This window comes from Centruroides vittatus, unplaced genomic scaffold (genome assembly GCF_030686945.1).
Source record: "Centruroides vittatus isolate TY-2023 unplaced genomic scaffold, ASM3068694v2 contig_480, whole genome shotgun sequence".
Lineage (NCBI taxonomy): Eukaryota > Metazoa > Arthropoda > Arachnida > Scorpiones > Buthidae > Centruroides > Centruroides vittatus.
In genome coordinates, this window is record NW_027122270.1 from 695706 (window position 1) to 707948 (window position 12243).

The 12243-nt window shown below is 27.9% G+C and overlaps 1 protein-coding gene across 5 annotated transcripts in view; it reads right to left on the reverse strand.

Moving 5' to 3' along the window:
• Positions 1–4237: 4237 nt before the first annotated feature.
• LOC136977863 (steroid hormone receptor ERR1-like) overlaps positions 4238–12243 on the reverse strand; it is a 101027-nt gene continuing 93021 nt past the window's right edge. For 4 of the 5 annotated variants that reach the window (XM_067273455.1, XM_067273454.1, XM_067273456.1 and 1 more), the window contains 4 exons: positions 10860–11021; positions 7324–7408; positions 5826–6019; positions 4238–4768 (listed from right to left, as the gene is read on the reverse strand). In XM_067273455.1, coding sequence (XP_067129556.1) covers positions 4515–4768; positions 5826–6019; positions 7324–7408; positions 10860–11021 — 695 coding nt within the window. In that variant the 3' untranslated portion in view covers positions 4238–4514. The remainder of the gene's footprint in view (positions 4769–5825; positions 6020–7323; positions 7409–10859; positions 11022–12243) is intronic. The other variant, XM_067273453.1, reaches the window with a different exon arrangement.

A 12243-nucleotide genomic window follows, 5' to 3' on the forward strand; every position in this document is an offset into this window, starting at 1 on the left:
TAAACTTTTTATTTAAAATATATAACACCAATTAGCAATTATATAAATATAACCTGCAATCAAAATAATTTTTTTTGGCAAATATTAATGGAAACAAATAATAGTAATAATAACAATAATGCTATTTGGTCTAACTAACACTTTTCTCATGCTATGGAATAATTATCATTATTATTTTTTCTAATACAAGAAACACATTTTGGTACATCTAAAGGCTAAAGATCTGAAATTTACACCTGTATATTACCACATCAGAAATACATTACACATCAATGTGATGGTTTTTGCTAGTTAATAATTTTCATTACTAAACAACAAACATTTTCTATAACTTTTGGAGTGCTTTACTCAAGTTAAACTACTATTTATATATTGTTATATCTACAACACTTTTTATGGGCAAGGAAACATCAAAAAATTAAAGTTTCTATAGTAATTCTTAATCTTTTAACATGCCATTGCCATAACATCTTTATTTTTATAGAATTATCTATTACTTCCAAAAACTTTGATCAAGTAACTTCAGATGAGAAGGAAAGTAGTAAAATTATTTTGGAAGTAGTAATAAAATGGTAAAATTTCTTTTATCGCATGAAACTTAACAATTAATTTCAAGGCATCATTTTTAACAAAAAAATCATATGTTGCCACATATCATCACAATAAACTCATCCAGCTTTCTAATTAAAGAAAAAAAAAATACTACAAATTACAGCAACCATCCTTACAGCAATCATTTATTTACAATCTAACAAGAATGAAGGCTAAATTCAATGTAGTAAATAAAACTATAATACAGATGGAGGTAGTAATTTTTTAGTCATGCAAAATAGACCAACAATAATACAATAATGAAATTTCTATGTTAAATCGACAAATTCGTTTAAAGCTACATCACAAAATTTCACCTCGGAGAAAATGAACGTACACTATACACAAATTACACATAATTTTAATTTCAAACACGATCGAAACTAACTAATGTGAAATGATAATGAATAATGAATTCTACAAGTTATGATTGACAATAAGAGGAAAAAAAATCGGTGGGACGAGAAGTTCGTGTGATCAAAATCAGGCAAACGTGACCAATGACGAATATTTTCTCTGCACTCGCACCGATATCGATGGCGACAACAGTTACAGAAATATACATCGCATATATCGTAAAGTTATGATATCACTGTAGATTAATTTGGGTTTATATTTTTGAAAAACATATCTAAAATACGAGTAATAATTAAAATAATAAATTCCATAACATCAATTCATTTTCCGAAAAAGTGAATTAATATTATCAATAGATGATTGTATGCGTGTGTTGTGTATGTATATATTTTATAAACTATAATCTGCAAATTTCTTTTTTAAATCTACAGTAGTACCATAATTTATCCGTATTTTCTTTTATGAAGACTTATATTTGGTATTGCTGTCTTCACATTAAGTACATTATTTTAGCATCAACTTGTTTATCTTATATTATCACAGAAATGATCTGCAAACAATTCTTTATCCACAGTCAATGGACGGTAAAGAGCAAACAACCGAAGTTTAAACTAATGTATACGACAATCTGCAATAAAGATTAATTGCAATACAATATTTCATACAAGTTCATCTAATCTTTCTTTATTTGCGGATTTACCACATTATTAATTAATTAAAATCAAAGCTTTCTACACAATAATTTTTGCTAAATGCCTAATATAATGCTTAGAAACTGAAAATATAGTAAATATTACTAACTGAAAACTAACTTCATTTTCAGCCCATTAAGAAATTCATTTAGGAATCAATATTCATTTTCAATGACTGCAAATGAACATTAGGAATGGGATTTAATGCTATGGGATAATTTACTTTGACATGGATTATGAGTGATAATTATTTTAAAAATAATTTTTTTACACAAAATAAATTTGTACTTTGTCAAGAATTCATTTGTTTACCGCTACGTACCCATTTAAGAAACTTTTTAAATAACGAAAATTGTTTGCCGAAAAAAGAATACGTTCTTTTTATGCAAACAGAAACAATATACATTTTCTTTCTGTAAAAATTAAAAATTTTTATAATAAATACATTAAATATTAAAATGTAAGCAGAGATTACTTAATAAATAAGTTAACATCTGATTTCATACTAAAACTTTTTAGATAAAAACCTTTTTAACAATACTTTCAAAATTTCGGTAGAAACTTATCTGTTAAAATACCAGATTAATCTGAATAGTTTGTGCACGTTAATACTTAATTTTCTTTTTACCAAATGCAAATCTGAAAATCTGTTGAACAATTTTCAGAATTCTGCAAAAATATCAAACTATCTCAATAATAAATATCTCATGCATATATATATATTATAAATCCAATGCCTCATCATAATTTATCATTTGATTTAATTTATTATCATTTTCTTAATTTATTAAATTCTTACATATAAATTTTTAACTTCTATAATACTCTATTGTTAACAATTTTCATGTTCATTTTTTCTCTCATTATTACAATAAATTACCATATTTACTCACATATTTTCCTCTCTGCTGTAATTTCTATAAACTTGTAAAATAATTTAATCAAAAAATATTTTTGTAATAATAATCTTTTTCATTTACTTAAAAATTATAAACAAACAAAAGAATTTTCATTATCATTCTCACTTAGAAAAGCAGATTTACCAATTAGAGTTCAAAATATTCTACCATAATAACGACGATGAAAAAACAGCGATCAGTAATATTCAGCTAATTATTTTATAAAAAATTATATTTAAAAAAATACTATAAATTTTATTATAAATGTGTGATATTTCTTCTTTTAATAATAATATATAGTAAAAATGAAGCAATAATGGCACTGCACAAATAATAACCAAGCTGTATATATTTCTGAAGAAAAAAAATAAATAAATAAACAATAAGAGCGTAATCGGTTATAAAAAACAATTGCTTTAATATAAAAAATTTGTATATAAAATATACAATATGTCGTTTCAAAATAAGTTTAATATAATAAAGCAATTTTTCTAATTAAAACTTCTTTAATTGACAATTGTAATTTTCAATTTTGATTCATTTATTTATTATTAAGAAAATGATACAAAGACAAAAGCAAGTTGGTATTTCTCTTTGTAACAATATAAGAGAGGAAAATATTTGCACGATCGTTGTCCTCGGATTTGCATTTAAGAAAAGGAAAATATGCAAGTAATACGGTATTGAGATTTTACATTATATTCAATTTTTTATGGAAGAATTTTCATATAATAAAATGGTTCCTATTAAATTTAATTTTAATAAAATATGAAATATATATATATTTATAAAATTAAACAATGAACATTAACTACATGATATCTTCTTATATTAATATATAAAACATACAAGAAGATTCTATTTCCTTATTTAATTTTCGTGATAAAATTCTTGGGAAAACAAACAAACATCATTTGTCAATAGTAAAATTATACGATTAGAATAAATTTAGAGAAAAATTATATAATGAATTAATGTACAGTACATAATTAGGTATCGTTGCGTATTTGGGAAATTCTAATTCACTCACATATGGAAATCCATGTCATTAACCCAAACAGGAACATTTGCAATATTAGAATTTTCTATGAAATTAAAGTTCATATTAATTTTATCGTCTATCTTAAAAATCTTATTTTCAAAGTTCAATATTTTTATAAGTTTAAATACGTAGAAAATAGAAAGTTACCAAAACATTAAAATCTTTATTAAAAAGTATATCACTATATTTTTAAAAACTTTATACGAGTTCATCATTTTCTTTTACTGAAAATAATTATTTCTGCATTTTTTTCTTATTTAATATCATTTAAAAGGTTTATCGTTATTATTTTTTTTAAACTTTAATCAATTCATTTAATTGTTTTTAATATCATCAATCATTATAGAAATGGTATCTTTTTGTAATGTCTCGAAACCATTAATGCCATAAATCATGATTAGAAAAAAAATGATGATAAAAGGAAATTTTAACAAAATGACTATTTAAAAAAATATGGATGTTTGCACAAATACCTCGAATTATAGATTGTCAGTTTATGTACAAAAATAACTATTTCCCATCTGAATTATTTCCTTCTTTCCCCCCTACAGAGCTTGTACCATGAAAATAAGCAGAAATGCCAGTCTGTGCGATGGGTATGGACAAATTATTTACAATGTAAACTTTTTAACCTCTAAGTATTTTTGCATCTACTTTTTAAGATGTTGAACACAACCAAATTTTTTCTTACTCTACTTTATGATAGTCAAAACTTTTGCTCGATCCTTTTCTTATTTAATAAAATTTTCTGCTTGTTCTTCAAAATTATTAATTCCCCCCCTCTAGTTGTCACTTTTATATATACTTCAATCCTTTTTTCGTTTGCCAAGTATTGGCAATGTTGACGAAGTTAATATCGACTTCCTTTCCACGAATATGAGCAAAAGTCACGATGCACAGATTTACATTTTGCCAATGGCAGTATCTATCTATTTACCGCAATGAGGAATTTGATTCCAGCATTTCCACGAACAGCTTATTCATAGCTACTTTTCCTTCTCTTCGAACGTTGTTCCAGAACTGTCGTACTCTTATGTCTAACTGCCTTAAAAGAGGAAGGCAAAGCAATAATTGTCCCATGTGCTGTAACGAACCGGTCGACCTGAGCACCGACACACATTCTTGCAATCCAACTAATATAGTATGTCGCAAATTACGAACGGTTGCCGAATCTTCTAACTGTATATCTGAAAGATAAAAATATCATGTAATACATTTTGAAAATTATCTTAAAATATTTGTACAGAACATTAATAATCTAATATTTCTTTATGTATATTTAACTTGAATATAATTAACTTCTTATAACAAAGAAGTCCATTAAAAAGCCTATGATAAACAATTTGCATATGAAAATGGTTGTCAATTTGAAAAATATAATAAATTCAGTGATCTAATATTTTGAGGAAGGGTCAAGAGTTGTTTAATGACATGGATTATAACACTTAACGTTAAAATAATTCTTAGTTTTTAAAAACACAAAGGATGATAGCAACAGATCAAAAAATGATACCTGCTTCATTATTCACCAGCTTATTTTTAAAGTTCAATAAAAAGTTCTCCATAGATACTGGATTCCAATTTAAAAAGCTGTACATTTGATATGTTCAGTTTGTATTTTTAAGTTTTACTAAAAGCCCAAAAGACTATTTATAAAACTTATAAAATGTTCAAGTATTTTTAATGTCATAATTGTTGGTCGTGTTCCAAGATGTTGGAATGCTGAATTTGTTTAATTTTTAAAAACTTCAGATCATTTGTAAAAGAAGTTAGATGTAATATACTCTCAAAAGAATTTATCATACTGGTTTCCAATAAATTTTTTTATTGTAAGGTGTATTTTTAGATTTGATGTTCGATATATACAACTAAACAGAAATTGTCACATGTCAGGTGTGTTTTTGTAATCTAATCCCTTAAGAATAGCCAGGAAAATTTCACCCCACAGAGCAGGGAAACTTGTGCATTACTTTTTGTCTGGTGGGTCAGTGTTGACCAGTGTGTGTATGTGTCCAGTAGAGAATCAGTTAGTGCTTTGTGATCGTAGAGGTGCCAGAGTGTCACCCACAGTGTGTAGAAAATAAAATTTTATCTGTTGAGTTACGAAAAAGTTGTGTACTTTATTCAGAACTTGTAAACAAGAACATATAATAAATTCTAATAAATGTTTTAAAAAGGAATTGTAAAAAACAATGTCATGATAACATAAGCAATTTCAAAATGCTATAATTCTTAATTTCTTACCAGCATTAGTTAAAAGTAGAGCTTTCAATGCAAGATATTCTTCCCTAGCTATCCCAACAACGTCAAGCCTTTGGACTAGTTGAACACAATGCGAAAAGAAATCTTCAGCGTGACATTCGGATGCCTGATGCTCATCCATAATATAATCAGACGCAAACACTAATCTTGTGGCAGAACCAGAATGTTGTCTTGATCTAAAGAAAATACACTTAAGAATTATATCCTTACAATCTAAATTAGCATAAGTTATTAATTTTGAATATCCATAAAAGAATTTGATTTAAAAAAATCTTATGTAATGAATATATCTATATCAATTAAGGCAATTTTAAAACTGAAGTAGCTACACAAAATATCACAAAGTATATTTTTCCAAATCTAGATATGAAAACAACATTACTTGAAATAAAAACTAATAATGCAACTCTTAAAATTATTCGTACTGGTTTTAAATGGTTAAATATATTAAAATATTAAATAAAAATAATTAAAACGTTTGATACATTTAACCAAAGTATGTGTGTATATAATATAGACCAAACTTTATTTAAATGAAAAAATGAAGTACAATGATGTTACTGAAGATTTTGAAAAAAGAATATATTGAATTGTCATTTTGCATGCAGTTTACTTCTGATGATATTCTAAAGTTCATTATGTCAAATTCAGTATAGGAACAATCCTACCATTGAATTTGAATATCTGTAAATTAGGTAATAGCAAAATTATGACAAGTGGATCACAGTAATAAAGAGAACTTTTGCACATAATAAGTTGTTAGTTTTATTTACTTTTTATGGTATATATTTAAAGTATACAATAAAAACTGTATTCACAATAATAATTAATGATTATAGTATGCTATTATAACTTTTCAATAATGAAACATTGTAAAGCAAGCAATTATTTTATTGTGACGTCGACACAATGCCAGGCTGCAATTTTTAATCATATAATTTATTTAATTTAAAATATATTCTCACCACCACAAATTAGTAGTGACTTGCCCCCATACATCATACTTTTTCTTAATGACTGGCACAACTCTATTGCCAAACTCCTTTCGGGGGAAGTTTCGAATTAAAATAACACGACTTCTGGTTTGCATATAGTTAATCAGGGCCTCCTGCTCCCGGTTTTCCACGTCTGGTCTCGTCTTTCATTTATCTAACTCCGTTCTCAAGATTAAGGAAAGAGAGACAGACGGATGACGGTGGGAATTTATAGGTATACAATTTTTTAAAATTGCACCCCAATTAATATAAAACCAAAAATAAAAATTATTATATCTAACTAAAGAATAAATTATAAGAATATATCTTATTTGATTATCCTTTTATTATTGATTGAATATTTTAAAAATTATAAATAACTAATCATCTCCTAAAGACAAATTTAAAATCAGATCTAAGATTAAAAAAATTAATTCTGTGATGAATTTAGTTAAAATAAAATAAAATATAAAATTATTATATAAAGATGATGATCAAAAATTTACCTATATGCTAAAGATAACGAAAGTATTTCAGCCCAAGTTGTCTGTAACAACCTCATTTGATCATTGAGTGTGAGATCTGTAAAACCTAATGATTAAATATTATTAAATAAATTTTATACTTTTTAGATATATTTATCTATAAATCTTAATATATAATAATATAAAATGTTTAAATTTAACCAATCAATCAAATCATTCTTATTACAAAATTATATTTAATTTGGAGATGAAAATAAGTTTCATGCTCTCCTACTATGACTAATTGTAAATTAGACATAATGATATTCAATAAATATTTATGAAAAATGCCAAAACTTTTAACCATTTATGGCAATTCTTCCATGAAATACTTTTCATTAGATTTTGTTACATATATTCTTTGATGTTTGTCCAGCAAAGCATTAAGCAATTTCATCTTGTTTGTTGAGTATTCTCTTATCATAGAGATAAATTGGATTATTAAATTCAAATTTCTCAATGGAATTAATGGATTCTGGACTAACTAGTCCAATTTTTGGCAACCATATTCTCCAACCAGTCCCTTACAACAAACAAACATCTATTGATAAGGATAAGAACTGACTCAAGATTCAACTATAATATAAGTATTACATGATGGTTGAAAATTAGTGATGTAACGAATATTCGGTTACTACCCAGTATTCGGCCGAATACCGAATACCTGAAAACAGGAGTAAGAAATAACAAAAACACAGTAAATTAATCATTTTGGTAACTTATTAATGCTGAACATGAAATCATAATGATTAAAGTTAATAAGAAATAGCATCTAACTCTAGTATTAAATTATTTCGTAATTAAATAATATTATAGCCTTTATCTAGCCTCTTTATCTTATGGCATTGATGGCGTGTAGGTTAGAATGTATCAGGCATTAATGTTATTGTTTAGTTAATTATGTTATATTCGTATTCGTGTATATTTTAATATTTTTTACGAAACGTTTTATTGAAACTTATCGTATTTAATGAAAGAATTATTTATTTCTAGAAGATGAGTAACTAATATATAATTTATTTTATATATAAAGCAAAGAATGAGCATTTCTCATTATATACAAAAGATAACATTTGAAATCATGTTAATTTTAAAAATATTGACAAAAACAATAGCAACAAAATATCACAAAACTTCACAAATAGAAACCCCCCAATAATATATTTGAACTGTTCCACAACTGGGGAGAAACTACACCATATGTCCCCACTAAAGTATATCCTTAGGGTACTACTCAGTCTACAAATACGTAGTAAAAACAAAATTTTAAAGAGTTAAAAAGATCGATTGCAAATAAAATAACTTATAAGTTATAACTTACATCTAAATACCAACAACTGCCGAATCATATCGGGCTATTTACGGCTATTACATAAATTATAAACCAATTTGGCAGTAGAGGTAGACGTTAGGCTCCATCTCATATTAACTTTAATAATTATAATTTAATTAATTAATTTAGACCTAATGGAAGAAAAAATCGTAGTGACAGCAGGCCAATAGAAAGCACGGTGCACGATCTTTGCCATAATGCGGTTTGCGCACCAATTTTCGTACGTGCGTTAATCAAGCTGAATAGTTTGGCCGAGTATTCAGTTGAGGCCGAATATACTATTCGTTACCATCACTATTGAAAATAAAGTGAATGCAAAATTTTATCTAGTATCTGCCTGAATTATTTTATCTAGGATTTTCCTTTTTTTTCATATTGCAATTTCTATACTCTTATCATACTGAATTACAGAAAAAAAAAACTTTTGTGAGGCTCTGGAAGTGGACTGGAACCATATTAAAAATAAAAAAAACAAAGTTTAGAGAAGCATCCGTCAAGGCGTTGATTGGAGAAAAGATTTAATCATTTTTAAAAAAAATTAGATTGCAAGAGCTTCATTATTTACAGAGTATCTCACCTACCGAAAAAAAAACAGCATCTGACAAAGCCATGTCAAATTTGTACCAAAGCTAAAAGACGCCGAGAAATGCGTTATTTCTGTCCAATCTGTCCAGAGAAGCCAGCCCTTTGCGTGGAATCTTGTTTTACCAATTATCATGAATAATAAAAATATTCTTTTGCATTTGATTTTAAATAAACTTTTTATGATTATATTTTCTGTTCATGTAAGCCAACTTGATTTTTTTTGTTCTTGCCTCTGAGGCTATCTATTCATACTTACACTGATATACTACGAATTGTATCGAAGCTGCACAAATATGGCAAGGAAACAAACAATGATATAACTCGTAGTTGGCATCCTAGGCAATAACGCAAACTACGAGTTATATCGTAGTTGGCAGTCAACGTGTTAAAGAGGAAGACCACAAGTATGCCAAATTTTGTGATTGCTAGTTTTACCAAAAAAATCTTCATACTTATGTGATATTTTTGAAAAGCTGAATGCTCTGAATCTCTCCCTGCAGGGAAGCAACATGCACCTTTTAAAGTCAATTGAGAAAATTTCAGCTTTTATTTAAAAAAAAATTAAAACTATGGAAAAGAAAAATAAATGAAGACGGAGGAAAGGATATTTCCCCTCGTTGCAAGTGTTTGACTTCCAATGGAGTTGATTTCATACGTTTTTCATTATGATGATGAAGTTGGTGGATAAAGCACTGTTGGTGAAGTTATTTTATCTTAGCCACAAATTGCTGGCTAAAACTTTACGAAGGTTTAAGACAAGAAAATGAAGAAAGGTTCAGGTCCAATCACTCTTGCCGGATTGGTTTCCCTAGTATAACATTTCGAAGAAACAGGGTTTGTATAATCGCCCAAGCAGTGGTGAACCGTGTTTATCAGAGGTCCGTACCTCCGATGTGGCTTCGCAAATGAAGACTCTGAAGGAAGAGTGCAGTAAGTAGTGCATGAGAATTGGCACGAATAACTGGAATACCAAAGACATCGGTATTCCGCATCTTTCATGGTGTGTTACAATTGTACCCATACAAGTTGCAACCACTGCACCAGCTGTTACTAAATGACACAGCTAAGCGAGTGGACTTCACAAATTGGGTTTTGTCAAATATCGACGGAGATCCACAATGGCTGCTCAATATCTTGTGGACAGATGAGGCTCATTTTTCATTGCATGGAACAGTCAATTGTAGAATATGGGCAAAGGAGAACCCACATGCTTACATAGAACAAGTGCTGTAGTGCTGTGATATGTGTGTAAGTGTAAACATTTGCCTGCATGCAAATAAATGTAATTTTCCCATGGAATTCCAGTGATTTTCTTGCATTCAGCACCCTATATCGACAAAAATTTGAACTACTTTCTTTTTCTCTAACCAAAAAATCCCCCTTCGTGAGAATAACTTTTAAGCAAACCACATTCAAATATACCAATCCTTTCAACTTTTATGAATTTTTAAGCTATTTACAAATTTATGGGACACACTGTACATAATAATTAATTAAGACTATTTAATCAATAAAAAATTAAGCTTATTAAAGACAAACAATATTATAATCTAAAAATTAACTTAAAGTAATACATTGCTTTTATAATTAAGAGATTTACCTGGTATCTGTTTTGCCCATCCAATAGTTGCAACTAATTCCCTGTCTACAAGATCACTTAATATACTGATTACTTTTACTTGTGTATTTGGAACATTAGGATCAACCATGGCTAACAAAGGTTCTGGTTCACAATTTATTAAAGCACATATAATTTTATTATCTAAAAAGGAAAAAAGAAAATTAAGTACTTGAAATATTTATTCCATAAATTTTTCTTTTACATTAATAAAAAGAGAATTTCATGTATATAATAATCAGAAAATCAAGTTAATTACGATTTTTTACAAAAATTGAAATATAAATTTTAAAAAATCAATTTAAACACAGATTAATACCAAAAAGTATTCAATAAAGTTGATTAATATTGGAAATTTAATTAACTATCTCTAACACAAACCAAAAATAAAACTTTTATCACATATGATGATGATAAGCTTAATTAATTTTATGTAAAAAAAATCTTATAAAGATTAGATGATGAACATAAATTAGACACACTCATATATTTTGTATGAAAATTAAATTTATGTCTAAAATTCATTTGTATAATTATATTATTATGTTCATTCAATTTTTTAATTACATAATAGGTGGTTCCTGAAAGTGAAGTAAACTAAGAAATAAAAAAAACAAACTATGTGCATTATTGTTATGGTTTTTCATTCATGTAGATACTGAAAAGTTGCTGTAAGAAAGATATTTAAAAACGGTGTAGCAGTACAGCGGTTACAAACTTTCAGGAGAGATAGAGTACACCTAGACGATGGGAAATCACATAGCAATGCATGGTCGGAAACGCTTTCCGGCGTGGTAGTGACAACACAAAACACAAGAAAGGAAGGACACGAACAGGGTGAGAAAACATGTTTATTATTCTTAATACAGCAAAAATGCTGGATTGTCTTTGGCTGGTGTAGCGACATCTATTGTGTACACCAACCCAAAGACGTCCCAGCATTTTTGCTGTACTAAGAATAATAAACATGTTTTCTCACCCTGTTCGTGTCCTTCCTTTCTTGTGTTTTGTGTCGTCACTACCGCGCCGGGAAAGCGTTTCCGACCATGCATTGCTATGTGATTTCCCATCGTCTAGGTGTACTCTATCTCTCCTGAAAGTTTGTAACTGCTGTACTGATACACCCTGTACATAAAATCATACATTAACACATTAAAATGGTAAAAGAACACATATGATGAAAGTAATCAACCATATCTGAATGTAAAAATGATTTGATATTAGTGCATATAACAAGTAAAATGGCAAGGCTGTATTTGGGACAAGACTATGTCTCTGAGACTCACTACTAAGCAGGATCACTTCGACGCTCACGTCGGCACTTGTTCTCATTCTCTAATCTTTGGTTTTTTACTGGTTTTTTCAC